The 27595-nt window shown below is 49.4% G+C and overlaps 1 protein-coding gene and 1 long non-coding RNA gene across 4 annotated transcripts in view; one reads left to right on the forward strand and one right to left on the reverse strand.

The window, feature by feature from the left end:
- KIF13B (kinesin family member 13B) overlaps positions 1-7541 on the reverse strand; it is a 260575-nt gene extending 253034 nt beyond the window's left edge. For all 3 annotated transcript variants that reach the window (XM_075598681.1, XM_075598680.1, XM_075598683.1), the window contains exon 1: positions 7418-7541. In XM_075598681.1, the coding sequence (XP_075454796.1) occupies positions 7418-7472 (55 nt within the window). In that variant the 5' untranslated portion in view covers positions 7473-7541. The remainder of the gene's footprint in view (positions 1-7417) is intronic.
- Positions 7542-7611: 70 nt separating this feature from the next.
- LOC142493926 (uncharacterized) lies at positions 7612-12372 on the forward strand. Its single transcript, XR_012801233.1, has 3 exons — positions 7612-7666; positions 8003-9544; positions 10926-12372. It is a non-coding gene; the product is annotated as an uncharacterized LOC142493926 (long non-coding RNA).
- The last annotated feature ends 15223 nt before the right edge of the window (positions 12373-27595 follow it).

Consider the following 27595-nt stretch of genomic DNA (forward strand, 5'->3'; position numbering starts at 1 on the left):
TACTATCCCCATTTATATTAGTGACTGCAAACTCCTTTACTGTAAAGGGAAGATTCATATTAAACAAAAACTGCCTAGCAAACAAAGCTCAGCTATTTGGAATGAGTTATGGGGGGGGGAGGGGGAGGGAATGCTCAGGCAGTAAATTTATCTTCTGTACTATTTATACAAAAGCGGAGACGCCAATTGTCCATTTCCCACTATCAAAAACTCACTGACACAAAATGCATCTGTGACTTCTTTTTTCCCGGCTGACACCTGCTCTGGTAATCAAAACAAACCTGTGTACAAAAGGCACGCCCGCATGCATAAGGAATTTACACCCTGCGCTGCCAGAATACTGATCATGTAACAGCATGTGAAGTTCAGGTTATGTGGTATATAACCACAAGACACACACAAATGGACAACTCCATTCTATGTCTGCCAAAGTGAGCTGTGCGGCCATTCTCAAACAATTCAATAGGGAATGGCCCAATCGGCCGCTGGATATAGAATGAGGTCGTACCTTCCTTAAAGCAGTGCATGCGAACAGGGTTTTTTCACAGCACCTACACCGACTATCAAAATGAACTCGCACTTCTCTGTCAATCAGGGTGCAGAGGTGCTGCGGCGCAGAGGTGCCGCGCGGAGAGGTGCAGAGACAGGATCAACTGCCAGGGACGGAAAAAAGGCAAACAAAGCAGCAAACCTTTTTTTCCTTTTCCTATGTGAAAAAGGTATCAAAACCCTTTCACTGCCAGAAGGGCCATCCCTCTGGCAGCAAACCAGGTTTGTGAATAGGTGCTCAAGGACGAACAAGAATATAGGCTCAAAAGCTATGCCATAAAACATGCTGAAATCGTCGCCCCCGCTTGGGAGAAGTGACCAGATGAATATAATCACACTCTTCTTCATAATTCATAACCAATGAGGTATGGAATTGAAAAAAGCAGTTACGGTTCTCACGTCTGCAATCTCGCTATTGAACTTTGTAAGTAATCTTCAGTAAGACAACATTTTGAAAATAAGCCGTTAGGCGAGAAGTATGTAGTACTCACGCTCTCTTCACATTACCTGGGGGATACCCGCCACAGCGAGATCCGCCACAGCTAAAGGTCCATAGATTTAAATAAATAAAAGTTTAAAGCAGCGCACGGGCAAATGGAGACCGCTTGATTAAAAAAATATATGAATTGTTTTTATGCCATAGATTAAAAAGGGAGGCACAAAACGATCCAACGCGTTTCGCACCGATTGGTGCTTTCTCAAGGAGTGATGCTACTTGCTATGAAGTTTGACCCCGTCGCAGTTTGGACGCACGCTGCTTCACCTTTTATTTGAACCTCTAGCAGCAAAACCATTACTGTTTCTTACAATGTCGAGATAAATATAATTGAAAAGAAAAAAAACTCAAGGGGAGATTTACTGAGAAACATTACAGGGGAATGTGACCGATCAGTCTGACTGAGCCACCTGTGCTGAAGCAGGGATATCCTTAAAACATGACGTGTTGGTGGCCCTTGAGGACTGGAGTTGGTCACCCCCTGATCTAGTGCCTGGGTGTTGAAGCCTGTTTCAGAAAAGCATTTACAAGGAGCGCCGCGTGATCAAACACCAAGGTGACCTCACCTAACTCAACATTGTATCCTGGCACTTGACTAAGCCGACAAAAGCATAAGGATGCGACAACTTCTAATAATAGTTATATGTGCTGTGTCATAATTCCCAAACGGTGTGATGGATCAGGCTACCCCAGAATGCCCTGGTCATACACAGAAGCAGTAATGGTGTATATCGCTGCACAACCTTTAATTCATAATATTTAGGGCAAGATCAAAAGGTCTCACAAAAGCAATCATTTTCTTTGCCATTTGCTACTAATTACTCATTTATTTTGGTGTGTTTGAGAAAGAAAGAGAGAGGAAAGAAGAAAGGACAGAAATAATTTACATTTTAAGTCTGATTATTACACTTATAGAAAAACACAAAACTGCGCAGTTTTCCAGTGAACGGCAACAGGAACCTGAATCCCACAGAAATGCAAGGTGTGCAATAAATAAACCTGGGGCAAGTGAATGCATCTATTGGCAGGGAACATACCTATTGCTTTGTGGAGAAGTTATTATTAATGAGGGTGGTGCTACAAGATACCATGAGCTTTTGCAGGCAGGCTGGCAAGGCCGGAACCAGGAATTGGTTTATTTGCTGTACGAGGAGTGCACCTTTTCACCGGCAGCACACTGCTTGCTATACAAAGGTCACGGACGTTGAAGGGGTTACAAAAGGTACTGCATACATCTGTAGCTCAGTCCTCAGACTTGGTGACTGCCACCACGCGTCTCTCTGTGTGCCCTTCAGACTGGCACAGAGGGCAGGACATGAGCTCAAGATACTCTCCGTTTACCACACAAACTTAAAAAAGCACTTCAACCTTCGGAAACCTGCTGACGTCAGACAGCAAATATCCGTATTTACATCGGCAGCAACCGTGCCACTTACTATGCAACTCTGTATAATAAGCTGCTCGGAGGGGTGGGGTGGGGGGAAGAGGAGGAAGGGGGCAAGGGAGGAGGAGGAGGAAGGGGGCAAGGGAGGAGGAGGAGGAGGAGGAAGGGGGCAAGGGAGGAGGAGGAGGAAGGGGGCAAGGGAGGAGGAAGGGGGCAAGGGAGGAGGAGGAGGGAGGAGGAAGGGGGCAAGGGAGGAGGAGGAGGGAGGAGGAAGGGGGCAAGGGAGGAGGAGGAAGGGGGCAAGGGAGGAGGAGGAAGGGGGCAAGGGAGGAGGAGGAAGGGGGCAAGGGAGGAGGAGGAAGGGGGCAAGGGAGGAGGAGGAAGGGGGCAAGGGAGGAGGAGGAAGGGGGCAAGGGAGGAGGAGGAAGGGGGCAGGGGAGAGGAGGAAGGGGGCAAGGGAGAGGAGGATGGGGGCAAGGGAGAGGAGGATGGGGGCAAGGGAGAGGAGGAAGGGGGCAAGGGAGAGGAGGAAGGGGGCAAGGGAGGAGGAGGAGGAGGAGGAAGGGGGCAAGGGAGGAGGAGGAGGAAGGGGGCAAGGGAGGAGGAGGAGGAAGGGGGCAAGGGAGGAGGAGGAGGAGGAAGGGGGCAAGGGAGGAGGAGGAGGAGGAAGGGGGCAAGGGAGGAGGAGGAGGAAGGGGGCAAGGGAGGAGGAGGAAGGGGGCAAGGGAGGAGGAGGAAGGGGGCAATGGAGGAGGAGGAAGGGGGCAAGGGAGGAGGAGGAAGGGGGCAAGGGAGGAGGAGGAAGGGGGCAAGGGAGGAGGAGGAAGGGGGCAAGGGAGGAGGAGGAAGGGGGCAAGGGAGGAGGAGGAAGGGGGCAAGGGAGGAGGAGGAAGGGGGCAAGGGAGGAGGAGGAAGGGGGCAAGGGAGGAGGAGGAAGGGGGCAAGGGAGAGGAGGAAGGGGGCAAGGGAGAGGAGGAAGGGGGCAAGGGAGAGGAGGAAGAGGGCAGGGGAGAGGAGGAAGAGGGCAGGGGGAAAGTTATGGCGAGTAAAAAGGTGCCAAAAGCCCTTCACCGTACAGCAAATAAAACCACCCCTTGTGGATATATTGGCATGTCTCACAAGTCTGAACCCCAGGGTTAAGAACTGCCAATGTAACCACAAGTGGTATTTGTATTAGAGAGATTAGATACATTATTTATTTATAAAATATTTTACCAGGAAGTAATACATTGAGAGTTACCTCTCGTTTTCAAGTACATCCCACGCGCGCACTTCTGCATCATTCATACATTTTTCAGACAAACATCCCCGTATTTTCCTGGAGAAAGCCATTCAACCTATATTTACTTACGATGGTACAATGCTAGGGAGTGCGTTAACACTCTATCTGAAAGGTGCTGCTATGCTAAACTTCCCCTGATGAGCCAGGGACTTCCTGGGGTTTCCCTTCTCAAAATAGTTTTCACTGACAGCAAATACCCCACATCTGCAGTATTTCCTCTCCTATCTCAGGCCCAGATTCACTAAGGGGTGTTAAGCTTTAGCATGTGTTTACTTCCATTCGTGAAAAAGCACAGCACTTTGGTGAATCTTATGGCACTCTAAGGAATAAAACAGAATCAAGTCCAGCCAGGACTGCCCCTGGTCTGATTGGGCACTAAGCAGTGTGGGATATATCAGGGGGGCTCAACTACAGTCCTCAACAGGTCAGGTTTTCAGGATATCCCAGCTTCAGCACAGCTGGCTCAATCAGGGGGGGGGGAGGGGCCTGTGACATCACGGAGCTGGTTCGCCCTCATTGGGTGAACCGCTCACGTGACCGGCCCTGCGCTCCCTTGAGCGCTTGAATTTAAAATTTTGCTAAGACTTACGCTTCCGGAAGCGTGCGCGAGGCCCTGCTAAAGTTGCTCTCATTGCGGCTGCAGGGGCTCACTGCCGAGCAGCAGCGCGCCTCAGCACAGGTCAGTGCATAAGCGCTGACCATGCACGAGGCCTTAGGATCGCTGAGCAGTTGTAGCCAGAAACAGATCTGCGCTGCTGAACTTGCCAAACGTGTCCAGCTACGGCGTGGACTCAACTTCACAGTGACCCTGCCCGAGGCAACTCTGCGCTCCGCTCACCCCGGAACCAGGAACACAGACACATCATCCCCGCTCAAAGTTAAAAGGTGAAGTGTGACTCCTGCGACAAACAATTAGCCATGTTCCACTGTCTATCTGTCAGCGAGTGAGTGTTAGGAGAGAGCTGTCACTTGGAACTTGCAGTGATGGGGGACAGGCTACCTGCCACGTAACAGGTAACAGGGCAGGGAGACCGCTCACTTGTCAATTCTAGGCCAGTCAACATTAAGTACACTTTAGTGTCCACGTCAGTACAGTAGGTTGAGCTTCCAAGCTCAGGAGCGGCTTCTAGGGAATATCCCTGACATATGCAGTTAATGGTAGGACACTTGTCTCTCGCAGTACTGGGAATCAGAAGGAAAGGCTGCTAATCACTTGCAGAATTGGGGGGGAGGGGTGGGGGACGACAGGAGAGTTCATCATTTATTTTTTTAAGTTCCCCTTCAGAGGGTAACGCAATACTTTACAGTCAGTTTGAGAACAACTGCAATTAAATACAATTATTTTGTTACACAAGAGACATAGGAAAAGCCAGAGTTATATACATGGTTGCATTAAATGAACAAAGGTTGCTTGTCCCCTGAAGTATTTGGGGGGGGGGGGGGGGGGATTTTGTTGTAGATTGCAGAGTTGAGGGGGACAATCGTTTGTCATTTGCAGCAGAGAGATGTGACGGGGCCAGGCTATTTGTCACTTGAGGTATTGGGAGACACAGGTTTGTCACATGCAGGGACGTTTGCAACTTTCAGTATCGAGTGGACACATGTCGCGTGTCACTGTCAATATCAGGGGCAAACAATGCCCATGCAATTTTCTGTATTAGGCAAGGACAAATCCCATCACTTGCAGTGAGGGGGGAGGAGGAGAGCAGGCACGTCAGTGTCAGAGTGAGGGGACGCAGGCAGGTCAGAGTGAGGGGGCGCAGGCAGGTCAGAGTGAGGGGGCGCAGGCAGGTCAGAGTGAGGGGACGCAGGCAGGTCAGAGTGAGGGGACGCAGGCAGGTCAGTGTGAGGAGAGCAGGCACGTCAGTGTCAGAGTGAGGGGACGCAGGCAGGTCAGAGTGAGGGGACGCAGGCAGGTCAGAGTGAGGGGACGCAGGCAGGTCAGAGTGAGGGGACGCAGGCAGGTCAGAGTGAGGGGACGCAGGCAGGTCAGAGTGAGGGGACGCAGGCAGGTCAGAGTGAGGGGACGCAGGCAGGTCAGAGTGAGGGGACGCAGGCAGGTCAGAGTGAGGGGACGCAGGCAGGTCAGAGTGAGGGGACGCAGGCAGGTCAGAGTGAGGGGACGCAGGCAGGTCAGAGTGAGGGGACGCAGGCAGGTCAGAGTGAGGGGACGCAGGCAGGTCAGAGTGAGGGGACGCAGGCAGGTCAGTGGCAGAGTGAGAGGTGTCAAGCAGCTCAGTGGCAGTGTGAGGGGACGCAGGCAGCTCAGTGGCAGTGTGAGAGGTGTCAAGCAGCATGTCAGAGTGAGGGGACGCAGGCAGGTCAGAGTGAGGGGACGCAGGCAGGTCAGTGGCAGAGTGAGAGGTGTCAAGCAGCTCAGTGGCAGTGTGAGGGGACGCAGGCAGCTCAGTGGCAGTGTGAGGGGACGCAGGCAGGTCAGAGTGAGGGGACGCAGGCAGATCAGAGTCAGGGGGCGCAGGTAGGTCAGAGTCAGGGGGCACAGGTAGGTCAGAGTGAGGGGGCGCAGGCAGGTCAGTGGCAGAGTGAGAGGTATCAAGCAGCTCAGTGGCAGTGTGAGGGGACGCAGGCAGCTCAGTGGCAGTGTGAGGGAACGCAGGCAGGTCAGAGTGAGGGGACGCAGGCAGGTCAGAGTGAGGGGGCGCAGGCAGGTCAGAGTGAGGGGGCGCAGGCAGGTCAGAGTGAGGGGGCGCAGGCAGGTCAGAGTGAGGGGGCGCAGGCAGGTCAGAGTGAGGGGGCGCAGGCAGGTCAGAGTGAGGGGGCGCAGGCAGGTCAGAGTGAGGGGACGCAGGCAGGTCAGAGTGAGGGGACGCAGGCAGGTCAGAGTGAGGGGACGCAGGCAGGTCAGAGTGAGGGGACGCAGGCAGGTCAGAGTGAGGGGACGCAGGCAGGTCAGAGTGAGGGGACGCAGGCAGGTCAGAGTGAGGGGACGCAGGCAGGTCAGTGTGAGGGGACGCAGGCAGGTCAGAGTGAGGGGACGCAGGCAGGTCAGAGTGAGGGGACGCAGGCAGGTCAGTGTGAGGGGACGCAGGCAGGTCAGTGGCAGTGTGAGGGGGACAGGCAGGTCAGAGTGAGGGGACGCAGGCAGGTCAGAGTGAGGGGACGCAGGCAGGTCAGTGTGAGGGGACGCAGGCAGGTCAGTGTGAGGGGACCCAGGCAGGTCAGTGGCAGTGTGAGGGGACACAGGCAGGTCAGTGGTAGTGTGAGGGGGGGACAGGCAGGTCAGAGTGAGGGGACGGACGCAGGCAGGTCAGTGGCAGTGTGAGGGGACGCAAGCAGGTCAGTGGCAGTGTGAGGGGGGGACAGGCAGGTCAGCGTGAGGGGACGCAGGCAGGTCAGTGGCAGTGTGAGGGGACGCAGGCAGGTCAGTGGCAGTGTGAGGGGGGGACAGGCAGCAGGCAGGTCAGTCAGTGGCAGTGTGAGGGGGGGACAGGCAGCAGGCAGGTCAGTCAGTGGCAGTGTGAGGGGGGGACAAGCAGCAGGCAGGTCAGTCAGTGGCAGTGTGAGGGGGGGACAGGCAGCAGGCAGGTCAGTCAGTGGCAGTGTGAGGGGGATAGGCAGCAGGCAGGTCAGTCAGTGGCAGTGTGAGAGGACACAGGCAGCACAGTGTCAGTGTGAGAGGTGACACACACGTCCCCCTCCGGTTACCTTTCGCACATTGTGAGTGTCCCAATGCCCCCCCAGTTACCTCTCTTGCTGACCGGGCGGATCCGCACCGCCACTTTCACGTTGGAGTCGCTCATCCTGCGGCCGCAGCTCGCGCTGTACGACCTGCCCGGACCCTCCCCGGCTTCCGTCTGCTGCGAGGGGCGGGGTCACCGGGGGAGGAGGCGAGGGAGCGCCGGGCGTGCTGCGTGATGACGTCATACATTAAAGGGACGAGGGGGGGAGGAGGTCACGTGGATGGCTGTATGCTTCTGTCACCATGGAAACTCTGGTGTGTGTTGTGTTGTGTTGTGTTGTGTTAGTAATAATTACTATGAGTCTTTAGAACAAATGATTCCCGAGGTATTAATACTTCAGTCTGTTATGTATGTGTAGTGGGTGCTTCCTCTTCAGCTGTGTGTCCCAATGCTCCTTGTTTGAGTGACTTATCTATATATATCTTATAATATATAGTTACCTCTGGATTTACCAATGTAATCTTTCATTTGTTTATAATACAACAGCATAGATGTCAGCTTCCAATCGCTGAAGTTAGTGACAGTGCGGGTTCTGGGCCAAAAAGAATGACATATTCATGGCAAATTGCTGCTTTTTAACACTCTTTCAGATGCTGATGCTGGAAAAAAAATCAGTGAGACTGACTCCAAATCAGTGAGACACCCAGAAAAACAGGGACAGGTGACGGAACTTCAACAGGACAGGCCAAAGCTGGTGTATCATTACTCTGGGATCATATCACGGAACAAACCACCTGGACAACCACATGTTAACAGGGTAGCTCCTGGGTGTATTCTCATGCCCTCCAACTGCCCATATTTAGCAGATTGCCACTTGATTTCTATGCCCTGTATGTACCAGGGCTGGATTAAGGTTTTGGGGCGGCCCAGGGTGCATAAAACAGGGGGGTCCTTGTGATCTTGTCGACATGGCCAGCAAATACTATTATTGCTGCAGCTTGAAGATGGATAAGTTATCAGCAAGTTAAATGAAATGTATCCCCACTTCTATTATAAATGTAACCCTGCTTCCCCACCCCCCAATCGCAGATAGGGTCTAGTAGTGGGAAAGCTACGCTGGTTACTTGGAGTGCTGATAAACAGTAGCCCTGAGTCTCCTGCATGATGTTAGGGGATATCAGGACAGGCTTCTGGGGTACAAATTGACTCGTACTCACAGTGACAGCGCCTCCATCTCTTGCAGCCCCCAGAATATGGGGTGAAATCTCTGCAGGAGAGTCTCTCTTTCCTTCTCCCTGATAGATCTCAGTCTCAGGCAAGAAGTATATCAAACAGATCCTTTTATTTAGTATGTACACGGCACAGCAGTCAATTAGCAGCAGTTAGGGCCTTCACCCTTAGGATGTCCCTGGACATACACTCCCAGCCAGCGGGCACCAGGAGCAGTCCCAGCTCTTCCCTTACCCACCGCTCCCCTAAGGGAGGGCACACAAAGAAACGAGAGGCGGGGCTAGCTCTATATTTAGCAGCCAACTCCTGTGAGTACAGTTAGTTATGCCGAGAGTCTGCAGTTCAGTTAGGATGCCGTGAGTCGAAGAGTCCTGCGGATCGGTCCGAGGAGTTGGAGGAGACCGCACTCTCACCTGCGCAGCGTGCAGGAGCAGAGAGAGGAGTGGAGAGATTCAGCCTCCTTTAGTAGAGCTGATAGAGTTATAGACCTGGTGGACCAATGCCCCTCACCCCACTGCCTGGGGTGATGGGGAGAATCCAAGCCCCACCGCGAGGATAACCTCGGGGGTGGGCCACGGGGTATTGAAGCCCTAGCCCAGACCATCCTGTCGGAGGAGAGACTTGGAGGGAAGGAGAGGAGGAATTATCTGTGGAGAAGGAGAGCGGCGTAATAACAAGTCTTTGCTGTTGTTGTTGCGGCTACTGGAAGCCACTACCGTTGGGAGATTGCTGATCTGTCAATAAAAGAGACTATCCTTTGTTACCAAAGACTGTGTGTGAATTAGAAGCTATTACCCTGGGACACAAGGGGTTCTTCTATACCGGTCCTGTCCCATATTCCTGGGAGTATAGAAGATGGAGGCGCTGCACCACTAAGAGATCATGGAGGCTACCACCCCAGAAGCCCGGTCCTGGCTCCCCAATAACATCGCGGGAAGCTCAGGCCCTCCTGTTCCTCACAGGTATGCACCACACCGCATGTAATCTGCCCTCATGCACCCTAGACACCACCGTAGAGTCTGGGGGAAGGGGGGAAGCAGGGTTACAGATACATAATAAAAACACACCCTTTGTATATTAAAGCAGCAATGCAGGTTTCATGTATTATTATTATTATTATTACAGGATTTAAGCAGACAGTCTCCGGCGCTGAACTGTGTTAGTTTCAGCTCCGAGACCCCTGCCTCCAGAGACACTTACCTGCCCTGGGTTGCCGGTATCTCTGTGGAGTTCAAATGTCCTGGTCACTTGGGCCAATAGGAAGCTGGACCGGATGATGTCATGGCTTCCTATTGTCCCGCGTGACGTGGGACATTTTAACGCCACCAGTTTGTTAGGCACACCCTGGCTGCATAGATATCGGCACTGCTACGGAGGTAAGTATCTCTGGAAGCAGGGGGTCCCCGGAGTGGTGACATGCAGATTACAATACAGTAACTTACAGTAACTTGAAACAACTGCAATATTCTCTATAGATGTGTTAGCCTGTCCTGAATACATTGCAAAAGATCCCACAACTTTTTGGGGTGAAATATTCGGGTAAAGGATTATTGTCGATTTGCAGTCTTGCGTAATGCACACATCTCGGGTTTTTTATGCACATATTGGCAAAGTCGCTACTGTTGTGGTCTCCTGCGTTCTACCCACAACTGTCTCCTTTCCACCACCTTTCCCCTCTACTGCTCTCTCTCTCGCCTTAAACCTTTTCCCCTCACTGCCCCTTGCCTGTGGAACTCCCTCACCCTCAGCATACTCCAAGCACCTGCCCTCCCCACCTTTAAGACAAACCTTAAAACTCACCTCTTAAATGAAGCGCGCCAATAGCCTAGACTTATGACTTCTGTCCCACACCCACAGTGGCTCCTACCACCCATTGTGGCCAAGCGCTGCCATCTACTGCACTTATTCCCTCATCTGCTGTCTCTGTAACTCTCCCATCATACCACTTAGATTTTAGGCTCTCTGGGGAGAGGGATTTCCTTTCCTATTGTCTGATCCTATTTGTTACACTTATTGTATTATAATTCCCTGTACTGCATTGTCTCTTGTAAAGCACAGTACAGCTGAGGGCGCTATATAAATAAAGATATACATACATACTAGAGGCGTCAAGGGGGATGCTGGGAGGTGTAGTCCAGACTTCCGTATAGAACTATAGAAAGTGGAGCTAAAGAGACTACAACTTCCGACTAGAGGGACGTGATAGGAGAAGCTGTTAGTCACGGAGATGAACAGGGAAAAGTATAATATAATAAAATATGTATGTTGTAACGGAAATGGCAGAAAGTATTAAGTATTTTAATCAATCTGGCACATCAGGCCTAATTTTGCTTTTTTTTATAGAACTGAAGGTATCTGTGTGTCAACACCGGAGCTTGATGTCTACGAGGTACCCGCCGAGACCCCTCCGTGCTCACTGAGACCTCCAACGTACCCGAGTCTGCTGCCGAGCTGCTGGAACCGGTATTCGTGACCAGTGGGCCCATGGAGATCCGGAGTGTCGATCCGCGCTGGTACCGCGCTTAAGAGGCTGCCAACCTGTACCAGCGTCGCTGAGAAGAGATGCACAAGGCCCCTGCTTGAGCTGCCGCCTACGTAACCGCGGCGGGACGTCCTGAGGCTGCTGGAGGAATTCCCTCGGTAAGGGCCGGCCGGCACCACCCCAGAAGTGCGCTACGCTACAACGATGACAGCTCCACCCCCGGAAGAAGAGAAGGCCGCAAAACCGTCCAGACGGATGGGCTTACCTGCTACCGCTGCCACCCCGGTGAGTGACAGGTCCACTGTGGACTCCTTCCTCCTTCGTTGCAGGGAGCGGAAAGAAGCGAGAGACTCTCTCAATGCCACCGCCATGGCTGAAGCCGATTTCTTAAAGCTAAAGGATGTGGTCAACTAAGCCTTGCTGGGACTGTGGACATTTCTGTCGCTCCTCCTGGGGAGACTCCTAAAAGTTTTCTCTTCAGAGACGTTAGATTATCCCCATCTGCCCGACCTGTCCATTTTGTCCTGCCTTCTACTACTGACACCAGTTCAAGTGTAACATCCCTGACATCTAGACCCTTGTCCCCAGTGAGTCCCGTGGCCCCAAGCAAAAATGTGGCACGTGATAACATGTATGTAATGCCTGTTGTATCTGTACTAGCTGTGGGGAAGTCTGTGCCAAGGGGGGATCGGGTAGATCAAGAGGATAAGTCCTCATCAGAAGTAGCCCAGGTGGGGTCAGCTAAGAGTAGTCTGTCAGGGTCAGTGACTATCTTATCTCCAGTTAGGGAAGCAATCATAGAAACACCATTATGGGAAGGGTAAGTGTTCTGGGTGTTACCTGGCACAGCCAGAGAAAAGGGCTTAATGAAATTCAGCAGGGCCCGAGAGAGTATTAGTGATGAGGTTCCGAAACATGGGATATGCGTATCCTTATCACCCAGTGAACCTTATGATGAGTGCAAAAACCCACAGAATGGAGTGGGTGGAGGAAGCCATAGTAGCACATCTAGCTAATACGGCTAGAGGCTCCAATTTCTGACTTCGACAGGGCTAAACACCTACTCAAGTTATGGGTAGTGGGCCGCAACATACACCTAGAGAGAGTGGAGTATATATCTGATTCTGGAAGGATGAGCTACTCTGTCAAAGTACTTGACGGTCAGGGCAAAATGATCAAGAAACCAGATCCAGCCCACTGCCACTGAGGTGGCCCTAGTACCACTCACGTTAGATCCAGGTTCCAGTTGGGGATGGATATTTGTAATGGTACTGCGTATTGCAATGTATTAATGTATGCAGATGTTAATGCATTTTGTGTTTAGGTTATTTCACGGTTGTTGTACAGTATGGGATATTACGCCTAGCGCGGTCGTTGGAATTTCACCAGGGGGAGAACAATGTAACACCCCTATCCCCATCCGGCTGCACAAGATTGCATGTACACACAATCAGTCTCTCTTTTACACTGCAAACAGGATTTCTACCTGCTTCAGCGCAGTGTAGATCAGCCAGTTTTTACCTTTGTCTTAGGGCTTCTTCAGTGGTACCAGGCCAAGGCTGTAGTGAGGAGTAGAATAAGTAGAAAAGGCGCCAGCAACTTTTAACAGGATGCTTGCTTTTATTGTCAGCCGGATCAGCATACCAAACAGCATAGACAGGACAGGCTTTCAGTATCTCTCTCAATCAGCAGTTCCCCCTTTGCCTGCAGTTCCTCCCAGGACACAACCTAACCCTGGATAGGAGTGGAGTCGGCTCAGCCCAGGTACCTACTTAAACCTGGCTATAACCCTGCTCCCTGCATCATGGGAACCTTTATCTGCACCGGGCATTTAGCACAGTCTCCCCTAGCACACTCTCTCCTTCTAGGATGGTTCCCCACCTCTTATACCCAGGGGGTGTCAACCTTTTCCCTTGTCTCCGGGCAAAACCTGCTGTAGCAATCCGTCACCCCACTGGTCACATGGTCTACTAGAACTTTCCTAGCTCAGAGTCATGCCTCATGTGCCTGGGATCTCTGAGACTGCTCACATGCAGGACCATGTGTAATGGGTTGAACCCCCACACTGCCAGAGCCTTCATGCTAAAACGGGCCTGGTTTTAGCAGGGGGCTATATATATATATATATATATACAGTGTTCGACAAACCTATACATTTGCTCGCCCCGGGCGAGTGGATTTAACATTGTGGAGAGCTCCTATTGGCCCAAGCAGCACACGTTTGATACTAGGTGGCGAGTAGATTTTTTTTTGTGGCGAGTAGATTTTTTGGTGATTTGTCAACCACTGTATGTATATATATATATATATATATATATATATATATATATATATATATATATATATATATAAAAATAGAAGAAAAAAAAGCGCCAAATCCTAGTGCATTACTGTGCAAACATAATAAATTTAATGCCCAAAAATCTCAATAAAAATGAACTCACAAACATAAAACAATTAAAATCATTTTATGAGATATACTCATGCTCCAAGGACCAGGAAAACGCTGCTTGACTGCTGTCTTGGCTCCGTCACACCTCTGGATCTGAATGCTGCCTTTGCTGTTCACCGATAGCAGGAACTGACGTTTTTGGCACTCCGCAGTGATCTCTCCCCGGGTATACACCGACAGATGCTTTTTTGTTCCCACCGGGGACGATGGATATCGCGGACCAGCGGATGACGTCACAAAGATGGCGGAGGATACCGGACCGATAGAATTCAAAGCAGTTCTGGAGCAAGCGTTTGTGAAGGTCCACTGCACACCTTCACTACGCGTTTCATCAGATGGACTGACTTCTTCCCGGTGGGAACAAAAAAGCATCTGTCGGTGTATACCCGGGGAGAGATCACTGCGGAGTGCCAAAAACGTCAGTTCCTGCTATCGGTGAACAGCAAAGGCAGCATTCAGATCCAGAGGTGTGACGGAGCCAAGACAGCAGTCAAGCAGCGTTTTCCTGGTCCTTGGAGCATGAGTATATCTCATAAAATGCTTTTAATTGTTTTATGTTTGTGAGTTCATTTTTGAGATTTTTGGGCATTAAATTTATCATGTTTGCACAGTAATGCACTAGGATTTGGCGCTTTTTTTTCTTCTATTTTTTCTATGCAGGTGGAGAGGGAGGTCGTTGTGCCCTTTTAAAGAAGCTGCCTGCTTTTCCTACCAGTGCTATTTTACTCCCCAATTATTGGTACAATTATTTGGACTCCATAGGACTATCTGCATTGAGAAGACTAAGGAAGGTTCACAGCACCACGTATTTTTTATTCAATTTTTTTATGCATTTTTTATTTTATTTTTCTTTGCTTGTTAGATATTTAGTACTGTGCTTTATTGGTATTGAATGATTATTATCTTTTTTATTGGTACACTATTTTACCCATTATAAAATTTAATTTACTATTTTTATATTTTTAATATAATACTTTGTTTTCTGGCATCTAAGACAACAGCGCAGTCCTTTCTTGTACATATATATATATATATATATATATATATATATATATATATATATATATATCCAAAAAAGAAGTGAATAAAGTAGCGCCACTCATAAACCAGTGAAAAATAATAAACCCTTACAAAGTGCTATATTCAAAATACAAAGCAATGCTATAATGGATATTAATTATAAAATTAATACTGACAAACTAAAATATACACTCTATTACATATGCATAAAATAAATAAAATGAAATAAAAATAATAAACAGTCCAAGTGTAATAGTCCAAACCCCAAAATGAGTCCTGATAGGTACAGGCATACCCCGCTTTAAGGACACTCACTTTAAGTACACTCGCGAGTAAGTACATGTCGCCCAATAGGCAAACGGCAGCTCACGCATGCGCCTGTCAGCACGTCCTGAACAGAAATACCGGCTCCCTACCTGTACCGAAGCTGTGCACAAGCGGGGAGACTATAGAGCCTCTTACACATGTGTTATTTACATTAGTTATGCACTTATATGACGATTGCAGTACAGTACATGCATCGATAAGTGGGAAAAAGGTAGTGCTTCACTTTAAGTACATTTTCGCTTTACATACATGCTCCGGTCCCATTGGGTATGTTAATGCGGGGTATGCCTGTAATGCAGGAATTATTACAGGATCCAGGGGTCCACGGCAACTGTCAAATGGAAGAACCACTTCCAAGGCAGAATCTATAGATACAAAAAGAAAACAGAGAGCGCACGCCCCATAGTGTGATCCTGTACATTTAATGATGGGAGGGGGTTGGTGGGGGGATTAAAAACACTTACAGAGTATAAGTGATAAACAAGCAATTTGTGACAAAATTATCACCACTGATGCAGGAACCTTCCCGTGACGTGTTATCAGTCCAACTGGAACCTTTAAGCAATGCACCCGACAGCGTCCGTCCTTAGCGCGATCAAATGAAGTCCTCCACGCAGTGTGGCATCGGAGTTGGCCTCAATACAGCTCCTACACGCTCCGGCCGTAAAGCATGTAGGCAACGTGATGACGTAATGCCTTTTGGCTAAGATCAAGTGTAGTGTCTGTCCTGTGAAGGACAGATTCTCCAGACTACAGCTGGTCCTCTGGTCATGGCCTGAGAATGCGGATGCAAAGTAGCCCGGGCTTATTTTCTCTGCACCCCAGGAGTGGTTAACCTGGGGCAGTGCCACTTGCTGCACCTTCGGGTTGTGGAGGTTGAGGATTTGCAACCTCCACTTCAAGAGCACTTGGCACAAGCACTGATCATTTGCACCCCTATTTTTCCCGCACTTGGCCCCCCTTATTGCCTTCCGCTGAGGGGACAAGCCATTATTTTTGCCACGCCTGGCCTTGCACGGGGCCGGGCGTGCACTCGTGCACACCTTTTTGTGTTTGTACGTTTGAGCACCTCCTGCACTGCATCACACAGAGCACTGGAGCACTCGCACCATGGATTTTGTTTCGGTTTCGTGTTGGGTTATCGTCACCCCTCTCTCCGGAGAGCAAAGACTGAGTGCTGGCTAGTAGTCGCCATCCCTTCGGGGGAAGATTGCGGTGGGTTAGTAGGCATCAGCCGAACACCCTAAAGTCTTGGACTCTCCTGCGGCGTCAGCTGCACCAGGAGGGAACGAGAAGGACGTCGGACTCTTCGGGGGAAGACGTCATGTAACAGCAGGACTCCAAGGCTTCGGCTGGAGAGAACTGTCTATGGCACGGACTGGCCTACTCTCCGGAGCGGACTTAGTCACAAGGCATTGGTCCACCAGGTCTATAATTCTATCAGCTCTACTAAAGGAGGCTGAATCTCTCCACTCCTCTCTCTGCTCCTGCACGCTGCGCAGGTGAGACCGCGGTCTCCTCCAACTCCTCGGACCGATCCGCAGGACTCTTCGACTCACAGCATCCTAACTGAACTGCAGACTCTCGGCATAACTAACTGTACTCACAGGAGTTGGCTGCTAAATATAGAGCTAGCCCCGCCTCTCGTGATGTCAGCAGAACCTCCCCTCTTGCTCACGCCTGCAGCAGAGTCCAGGCCTGCATCTACCACTCAGGACAGGGCTATGAAGGGGGAAAACCCATGATGATTACTGGTGCCTGATCTTAACAGGACTTACCACAGTAGAAGGGAGATAGGTATAGCATGTGCTGTTTACAGGGGGCTACATATCATTTAGTTTTTAAAGGCTTTCCATTACCGGTCAGCATTTTAAAACAGATCCCCACCCCACTCCCCCCCCCCCCCTGACCCTCTCCAAAGGAGCCTGTATGAGTAAAACTCATATAATGTTAGTATAATCGTATCCCCTGGTTATGTCCTGCACTTAAAATAACATTATTCTTTAAATAAAAAATTAAACATGGTAATCTTTAGACCAGTGGTTTTCAATCCATTTTTGATTAAGGAACCCCAGAATTAGATTGTGAAATTCTGGGGAACCCCAACCCTCTCCCGCCCCTCCCCCCCCCCATCTATCGTCCCCCCGTCTCTAGTCCTTTCCGTCTTTCGTGTGTCCCTCCACCGTCTCTTGTCTCTCTTTTCTCCCCTCTTAACACTCCCCCATTACACTCCCTCTCCCCCTCACACTCTTTCCCGTATGCTCCCTCTCCCCCTCTCTCACTCTCTCCCTTATAATCCCTCTCTCTTCCACACATACACTCACCCTTCTCACCACTTTACGCTTCCTCTCTCACACACACACACACACACACACACACACACACACACACACACACACACACACACACACACACACACACACACACACACACACACACACACACACACACACACGCACACATTCTCTCTTCTCCTCTCCGACACACACACACTCTCCCTCTTTTACACACACCCACACACTCCTCCTCTGTCTTCTACACACACACACACACACACACTCCCCCTCTCTTCTACACACACACACACACACACACACACACACACACACACACACACACACACACACACACACACACACACACACACACACACACACACACACACACACACACACACACACACACACTTCTCTCTCTTCTACACAAACACACACGCACAGACACACACACTTCTCCTCTCTCTTCTACACACACACACACACACACACACACACACGCACGCACGCACGCACGCACGCACACACGCACACACGCACACACACACACACACACACACACACTCTTCTCCTCTCTCTTCTACACACACACACTTCTCCTCTCTCTTCTACACACACACATAAAAAAATTTTTAAGCGAGCTGCCGGTGTGCGCGGCAAAAATTCCGACAGTGAAAACTGCAGAGAGAGCACGCGCTCTCACCTTGGGGCCTGCGGTGTTACGCCGATACGAAGCTCCCTCCTCCTGGCGCCGACAGGAGCAGGGAGAGGAGGGATCGCAGTGACTGGGTCGGCTGCCGCTGCTCAGCTCGGGAGCTGCTGGGTCACTGCTGCGTGGGGTGCCGCTGCACCCCCTGGCCCGGGACAGCTGGGAGAGTTGTCCCAGCTCTCTCCCCCCCCGCCCCCCGTGACAGCCGCGGAACCCCTGAGTGGTGCTCGCGGAACCCCGGTGGAAAATCATTGCTATAGACTGCGATAGTCTCTGGGGAGATTCCATTTTATCCTCCCGCACACTTAATATCTCCATCGCTTATTTTTCCTGAACAGAGCATCCAATTTTATAGCTACAAACAGCTCTGAAAAGGGCAAAACGATATCTCTTAAAGGAAGTAAAAATTAGAATGCAACATTTTTTTTTAAATGAAATGACACATATAATCTGTTTTGCTTGATGTTGCCAGTTATTATTTTCCTTTGCAATATCGTTCTACTTGAGTGGAGTGATCTTCCTTCAGACTTAGTCTACGTCCGCAGTCACTGCGCGCACGCGCGCGTCGGAGCGCCTGGCGGCGCGTGCACCAGTTTCAGCTGCGATCTGCGATTGCGCATCCAGAGAGAAGAGCAGGAGATCGTGACGAGGGAAGGGGGGGGGCGTGGTGGGGGCGCCGCCACGATGTCCCACGGCTGGTTCGCTCTCATTGGCTGGACCGCCGCCGTGACGTGGCCATCGCTTGGCTTGTGGCAAAGGTGGTCACGCATCGCGCTTTCTGCAGGCGCGCGTGGAGGCAGTGACCGGGGCTGGCCCCATAGAGGGCCGTTTTCTGTTCGCGCGATGCACGCCATAGCGCGCACAGCTGAGACCAGTGGGGACGAGGCCTTAAAGGATGTATATGTAAGACATTCTCCAGTAAGTTTCCTTGAGATTCCTTTAGAAATGTATGACTTACACATTGACTGTAAGCTCCTCGGGGCAGGGACTCCTCTTCCTTAATGTTATGTTTATGTCTAAAGCACTTATTCCCATGATCTGTTATTTATATTATCTGTTATTTATTCGATTACCACATGTATTACTACTGTGAAGCGCTATGTACATTAATGGCGCTATATAAATAAAGACATACAATACAATACAATACAATTGACAAGTCACTTCCTTGTAGCAACTTCCTTAAGGATACAGACTTGGTTTGTTTACAGGGAGTTTAGGAGTCTTCGAGGCTGTGCTGAAGAAGCTGTGTAATGCGGCAGGCATAAGCTTATAGGGGTCCATGTTTAAATGGATAAGAAGCAAAATGTGACACACTGCGAGCGCTCATTTGCATGTCATTACCCAGAATACCTGGCGGCACTGGAATGGATAAGAAGCAAAAAGTGACGCACTGTGAGCCGAGGAGGATTTCCCATAAGGTTGAGTAGTCTATAGCATAGATCGGCAATTTTGGGGGGGAGGAAATGTGTGTGTGTGTGTGAGAGTTTTACCTTTTCCGGAGCGGGTTCCTTCCTGTAGCGTCGCGTCGTCATGGCGACCCGACATCAAATGACACCATGACGTCACTACGTTAGGGAAGAGAGCTGCCCCGAGCCTAAGGGCGGCAAAAACGTAAGTCTGCCAGTGACCGTGAGTACTCATTTGCATGTCATTACCCAGAATCCTTGGCTGCAGCGGAAGCACTGTATGCTAAGAGATAACAGGGAAAGGCAGGGTTGCAGGCCTGTCTGGGACGTATGAATGTGCTCACAAGGGGTATTTTTATTTGCGGCACATTGTTGTAAGAATTGATCATGACATTGTATAACATATTCATGCTAACTATTAACCATTCCTATTCTTAATATTATTTCTGTATTCTTTCAATATACATTTCTCAGGTTATTAGCAGCCACATTGTAAGTTCCTCCTCACAAGTAACAGCTCGAAGGCGCCTAGCACACAACTTCAGGTCTCTGTGGACACTGTGGGGGCAGTTCCATTGCAGAATCCTACTTTTCAGTCCAACATTGCAGAATGCTTTGAGAAAATAGTACCAGAGCACATGATCTTAGTCTGTACTAGTGACCTACTTGTAATAGGATTAACACATTTTAAAGCAGCAATCCCTTACACATGTTTCATAAACATTAAAACCCATAAATGTACATTTTTAATGCTTTCGTCTAATTGTTCTCTGAAACTGAACCGCGCTATTTTTACCTCCGGGAACCAGCTGGTTCCCAAGATACTTACTTACCGGTTCAGTTGACTGTGTCCTTCCTGGACACTCAAAGATGGCGGCCGCGGTAGTTCAGTAGGAAGCCGCAACCTCATGTCCCCAATGACATTGCGGTTTGGTATTGGCCTACAAGGTTATGGGCAACTTGGCAGCCATTTTATATTTTCCAAGCATTGGCAAAAAAATAAGGGGGGCAAATTACTCATCCTAATGTGATCAAAGCTTCCCTTCTATGCACAGCTCCATCCAGGGAAGCTATTGTCACATTAGGGTGAGTAACCTACATGGAACATCGATTCACCAAGTAATCCTGCAGGTGTGAAGCAATCACCTTGATGGTCTGCGAGTTGGTTACTCAAAGTAACCCCACTGCCTGATTGTCACGTGGATCACGGAGTTTAACATCTAAAGAATAATCTGAACTCTATTTAAATTGCTATATAGTGCTGCACTCTTACTGGGTTTTATTCCCTTTCATGTTCCGGGATGAAATTTGCGCCCTTAATTTTTTGTCACTATTCTGTCTGGACTGGGCGTGAGTCCTGTTTGGGAGCTGCATTCTCTATCAAGGACAGTATACATTTACTTGATTATCACTATTCACTTTGGAATTGATGTTCATTTAGTGGTTGTCACATGTAGTAGTGTTATTTGTGCTTGAGCTCTTTTTCTTCACTATATTTTCCAAATGTGAGAGAAGAAAGTCTTATGCACGGACCTCTGTGAATCTGCCTGTACAGTATGTGACTATGCTAGAGCACACTGGGAAACTGCATCTAGTACTGACATTGTGTTGGTGGATCGCAAACCTTTTTCCTCTAGTTACCACTTTGCAACCTCCTTACAGGAAAGGTGACTAAGCAAACTGGCCTCTCTCTGTCTCTTCTTCCTCACCCCTCCCTCTGTCTCTTCTTCCCCACCCCTCCCTCTGTCTCTTCTTCCTCACCCCTCCCCCTGTCTCTGCCTGTGTCTCTCACACACCTCTCCTAGCTCACATTGCTGGCACAGTCTCATCTCCCGGGGCTTCCAGTTCTGTCTGTGTCTGCCTGTGTCTCTCACACACCTCTCCTAGCTCACATCCCTGGCACAGTCTCAGCTCCCGGGGCTTCCAGTTCTGTCTGTGTCTCTCACACACCTCTCCTAGCTCACATCGCTGGCACAGTCTCATCTCCCGGGGCTTCCAATTCTGTCTATGTCTGCCTGTGTCTCTCACACACCTCTCCTAGCTCACATCGCTGGCACAGTCTTATCTCCCGGGGCTTCCAGTTCTGTCTATGTCTGCCTGTGTCTCTCACACACCTCTCCTAGCTCACATCGCTGGCACAGTCTCATCTCCCGGGGCTTCCAGTTCTGTCTGTGTCTGCCTGTGTCTCTCACACACACCTCTCCTAGCTCACACTTCTGGCACAGTCTCATCTCCTGGGGCTTCCAGTTCTGCCTGTGTCTCTCACACACCTCTCCTAGCTCACATCGCTGGCACAGTCTCATCTCCCGGGGCTTCCAGTTGTGTCTATGTCTGCCTGTGTCTTTCACACACCTCTCCTAGCTCACAACGCTGGCACAGTCATCTCCCGTGGCTTCCAGTTCTGTCTGCCTGTGTCTCTCACACACCTCTCCTAGCTCACATCGCTGGCACAGTCTCATCTCCTGGGGCTTCCAGTTCTGTCTGTGTCTGCCTGTTTCTATTTCCAGGCTGTGGGCACTCATTCTGTACTGGCACAAGGTCTGTCTCTGCGTTGGGTCATTTACCTTCAGTAGGTAGGGTGCCAGAGTGTATTCTCTCTGTATGCTGTGTTACGTTTCCAGCTTCTTTGAGCTCTGGATATCATTTTCCCACATAGTAACTTTTTCGCTGCCGATTAAGTTGATATATTTTTTTTCCGGCAGGCTGTTGATCTGTGTGGGGTTTTGTTCTGGGAATGGGAGGACAAGTTGTTTGATGGCACAGGGTTTAGTGTAGAGTTCCTGGTTTTTCATTGCCCTGTAGCAATCTATCATAGCAGCAAGTGTGAACAAGTCATTATAATTATTTGTTATGCTGTCTCCGTATGCCTCATTATAATGTGGTATGGCAATATGCAGACTCCTTATAAATACATAACACACGGTTAATGCTGACGATCATACCTGGAGCTGTGGCATTTCAATAACTTTTTACTGCCCCACCTGTCAGGAGTGTCACTGCCAACCTCTGAACGGCGTTACCCATTGCTTAGTTTGTGAAGACAGGGCGCACTCTGCTGGTCAGCATAAAGTATGACAGGTACAAATAAAGAATTCCAAATAATTCATTAATATAATTTAGCTCCAATAGAGTTGTCATCTCGTAAGGATTGAAATCAGTGGAATATGGGATTTCTGTACCAAAAATGTACATTTTATGGCAAAGTACTTTCTTTACTGATGCTTAAAACAAATTCAAGTAAAGTATCTCAAAATCATATATATACTGTATATATATACTGTATGTATATATATATATATATATATATATATATATATATATATATATATATATATATATATACACACACAGTGGTTGACAAATCACCAAAAATCTACTCGCCACACAAAAAAATCTACTCGCCACCTAGTACCAAACATGTGCTGCTTGGGCCAATATTTACTCGCCCGGGGGTTAAATCCACTCGCCCGGGGCGAGCAAATGTATAGGTTTGTCGAACACTGTCTATATATATATATATATTTCCCTCCATCGCTAGCTCTTTACCTATACTTATTTTCTAAAATAAAAACAAAGGAATGCGGTTGGGAAAGAAGGAGATTTACATGTGAACTTAAGGTTTGAAAAAGTCTAATCGCTGATGTAATTAGGTAAATGACGTTATAAAAACCTCCACTGCATTCAAACATTACACGTTTTAACATAACCAGACTTGTCTTTTTTCAAATAAAAAAGGTGCCAATGACGCACAAAATCAGATCCTGTCACGCGACGCCGCAACGTCATGACGCCGCGTCGAGGAGACGATGCCGCGCCGGACAAGGTAAGAGGCCCCGCAAACCCCCCCCGGCACCAAGCCGCGCAAAAGTCCTAGCCGGCCCTGATTGGATGGGGAAGAGCGCGGGGCCCTTGCAACCGCAGCACCCCCCCCCCCCAAAGAAATCCTGCGCCCCCAATTTGCGCACCCCTGGCCTAAGGCACCTAGTGACTGGAATGGTGTCAGACCCAACAGGACCAGAACCCACAGAACCTCCGTTATTCAGGATCTCTAGCAGTGTGAGCTAAACCAGCTGATGGCTAACACCACTGTCACTGCATACAGTACCTCTGAGCTTAACTTCTCATTGAGTGCTCATAACTATACACAGCACTTTATTACCCTCTTCTGGGATAGAGAAGCATATCTAATAAGCAAAGTGCACACAGGGATTCAGGGGTCCCTCCTAGTGATCATCGCACCCGCATTTCTAGGGTTTAAGTTTTTATAACATGGGACCCAGTATGAAAGTGTGCCGTTAATGAGCGATGAGTGATTTGCAAACGCTTCGTTCTGAACGGTATCTCCCACGTGACCGATATATTCTTTGGTTTTTATCCTCCCTGCCGTTGGCCGGGCGGGGAAAGACGCGTGCTGAGTAACGCCTATGGTTGCGGGCGTCGTGGTATTATGAGATGACCAGGCAGGGTCCTAACTTTATTATTGTAATAATTTAGTAAGGCGACATCTATCAGAAAAGGGGACTATTACACTCACGTTAAAATCTACTACATTTTTAGGACCGATTTCAGGTATTTCACGTCAAGGCGCTATAATACGGAACAATTATGCGTCCCGGGAAAAGTCAATGAAATAAGGGACGATCCTGTATATACGGGACATCTAGCAACTGTATGCATTTCAATATTTGTCCTGCAGGTGGTGCTGTTTTTCCATTTAGGAGTCTTCCATCATGAGACACCTTCTGGCGTGGGAAGAAGATACCTTACAATTTATTTATTTGAATAGGCTGTAATTTATTCTAGCACCGAAGGTGCCCTGTGGCAGAACACTGTCTTATTCCTTTATTAGATTAGAATTACTAACTGAAGTCACCAGGTCCCTTTCGTTATATTACTTTCTCTCTGCACCTGCTGTATTTGCTCTGCTTCACCGTGTTTTTACTTGTGTGTGTCAGAAAACCAGTGTTTTATTTAATCTCACCTGGCCTCAGTAACTCATATCCCTCAGTACATATTATTACTTTGTGCTTGAAGTCATTTCAAGGTTACAATCAACAAAATAGATATCCCTTGGTAGCACCACTTTTAGCACCACAAAAAGTGGCGCTACCCAGCTGGTTTTGCTCACACTGCTAGAGCTGTTGCTTAGGAAAGCAGTGGTTGTGGGTTCTAATCCTGTTGGGTTGGACACCAGTGCACCATTCCAGTCACTTGGTGCCTTAGGCTTATTAACTCAATATAGTTCTTATGGAAAATCTTTCAGGAAATGTGGGATGTGACTTATTAATATATGCTTTGCATAGCTATTAGCATATCTCCCAGGGTACCTCAGGTGGGCTCCTTTTTCAGCTCAGGCTTCTGGTCAACGGATTTGATTGAGGTAAAACCAGTCGCGTACAAATCCGCAGATCGGAATCAAACAGGTTTTGCCCATCTCTAATCAATGATCAAAGCATGGCTATGTGTGGTGCAAGTGGGACTCCAGTTGCTGGGTCACCATTCCCAGAAGTGATTTGTAGCGCTCGGTGTAATATTGCATTGTGCTCATGTCCAGTGAGTCAGGAGCATGCTCTCTGCACGAGCTCCCAGTGCTAGGCTCAGCCCATGGCTTACGGTCTGCACTTGATTTTATTCAAGAAACCGAGAAGCGCTCCGCGTCACTGAATGCCACACTGGAAATCCACAGTGTTATTTACGGAGGCCATTAGCTGCTCTGATTCCATAGTGCAGTAAATCAAAAAAGTACTGATATTCTGTATTTGTTCATACAAAAAAAGTATTGGTAATCAGTACCCTGTAGAACCATCACACTTCATGCAGTAACGTGTATTACTGCTGTGAAGCGCTATGTACATTAATGGCGCGATATAGATAAAGATCTACACGCACACATGCATACATATGTAACGGGTATTCCCCCACCTAACCACATATAGAGTGTATGTGAGAGGGAACCTATGTGTTACCAGGTGTGGTGCGTATACCTGCAGGTTCACAAGAGGCCTGAGCCTCCGCTTGCTGGGAACCTGGGGTGCTCTCTGGAACGTTTCTTGATCAGCGCCTCCACCTGTGCAGGATTCTAGGAGTATAGAATGTCCCCTACACAGGACCCGCATATAGTAATCACATACACTGGAGTATAGGTATAACCATTTACTATATGCAGCATTAACATAACACAATCACATTAACCATATGTTATCAACTCAATAACTGTACCAAAGTCTCAAGTGTCAGTCACTCCCGCTTAGGAGCATACCCCCGTGCCCACCACCATGTACCCCCACACCGTGTCCAAAGTATAACCCCTTGTCCCGTGGTCAGCGCTGCCACTATGTGCGAGTACTTTGTTGGTGCACTTAATAACGATACCTGCCCGGTGCGGCGGCACCTGGCTTAAAGGATCTTCACAAAGGGTCAGATGAGTTCCTGCACGACATCCAGAATCCACCCGCGTGGTGATCCGTCAGGGGCGATCCCACCCTGAAGATAGTCCAGTTCTCTTTAATGGCGTAGGCTTGAGCCCAAGCCTCTTGGCAGGAAGCGCAGCGTCCGCTGTGTCCCTAGCTAGCAAACAGCTAATGAGGCAGGGTCCCTAACCTAGGGCCTGTCCCTACAGCACCACAAGCTATAAGGTGACTCAGGACCTATCTGGGGCCTAGGGGGTTGCTGGCCTAATGCAGCGGGTCACAGACCCCTGCACTCACCTCCTTCCCCTAGCTCTTCCTGGTCTGGACGGCATGTCTGCATAAACCCCGTGAATTGTATCCACTTCTCCCTGCAGGGCAATCCTACAGCCCTATTGGCTCCCTGGCGTCACATGGGGTGCTGCTCAGGCTCATGGGACTTGTAGTCCCTTCCAAGAGCCTTCCCTGGTAGGCTAGGGTTCGCGCGCTTATCACTGCGCATGTGCAACTCATCGGGGCCGCCGGCACTCACTGCGCATGCGCAAACTCGCACAACATGGTGGCGCCCTGCACGGGAGTCGCTGGGGACCTCCGGAGCACCGGAGCGCTCCCGGCTCGGCCCCCACCCTCCAGAATGGCCGTCGGGTCTGCCGCTTGGCTCCGGCAGCACCCACCATCGATCCCGGCCACGGAGGTAATGGGGGTTGCAGGGCAATGAGGGGTGACATGGCTATATCCTCCCCCTGGTAAAATCCCCAACGTCCCCGCTTGGAACGCAACTTACTACTATACACAAACGTTATATAATAAAAATGCATCTTATACGAATTAAGCTTAGCACATTGCATCAATTTTAAACAATGTTACACAGTTCTGTGAGCATCACAATCACGGATTGGATTTTGCTCCGAGACCACTGCTGAGCCTGGGGTGCCCCAATTTGATCATAGGTTACCCGGTTTGGAGGGTACCTGACTCTTTGGCTCCTATGGAGCTGTTCTTCAGCAACTCCCTCGGGGGAGTGATAAGTACAGTCCTGAGGCTCAGCCTCTTCACTTGAGGGGAGAAATGTCTCTGAACAGTCTCTTTGAGGCACAAAGCATGGGTTCTGTGGATCTAATGGCTGGCTCATTGGAGTCAACGTGTCTATCGTTGGACCAAGGGGTCCTTTACCTGTAGCTCCTTCGGGAGATACCCCCACGGTCGGCAGGCCCCTTTGAGAGGTTCCTTCCATAGGATCCTCAGAGGTGGCATTTACTACAGTCTCTGGGCCATCCTCTGTACTATCTGACTCCATCGAGCGAAGCAGTGGGCACTTCCAATTCGTTATCCCCTACTTGAGGTATGGGAAGGAGATGATTTCTATGCCATACCTTTACCCGGCCTTCAGTGTCTTTGATGCGATAGACCGGGAGGCCAGGCATCTGAGATTCTACTTCGTATACTCTGTTTCTCCATCGGTCAGCCAATTTATGTTTTCCAGGGACTCCCAAATAACGAAGTAACACAGCGTCCCCAGGACATAGCTCCCGATACTTGACTTTATGGTCATATCATCTTTTGTTGCCAGCATTCAGTTTAGCCGTAGATTCCTCAGCCTGTTGGTAGGCTTGCTGCAAACTGTCCTGGAGTCTTTGTACGTATTTGAAATGGGTAGCATTGTGTATCCCATCCGTTTATACTCGAAGCCGTACATCTACTGGCAGTCTCGCCTCTCGCCCAAACATAAGGAAGTATGGTGAGAATCCAGTTGACTCGTGGCGGGTACAATTATACGCGTGGACCAGGGTCTCCACGTGTCGATTCCATTCAGTCTTCTGAGCACCCTTTAAAGTCCCGAGCATGTCCACTAAGGTCCGATTGAATCGTTCTGGTAAAGCATCTCCTTCGGGATGGTACGGAGTCGTCCGTGATTTAGCAATGTTCAGCAT

This window comes from Ascaphus truei, chromosome 4, assembly GCF_040206685.1.
Source record: "Ascaphus truei isolate aAscTru1 chromosome 4, aAscTru1.hap1, whole genome shotgun sequence".
Lineage (NCBI taxonomy): Eukaryota > Metazoa > Chordata > Amphibia > Anura > Ascaphidae > Ascaphus > Ascaphus truei.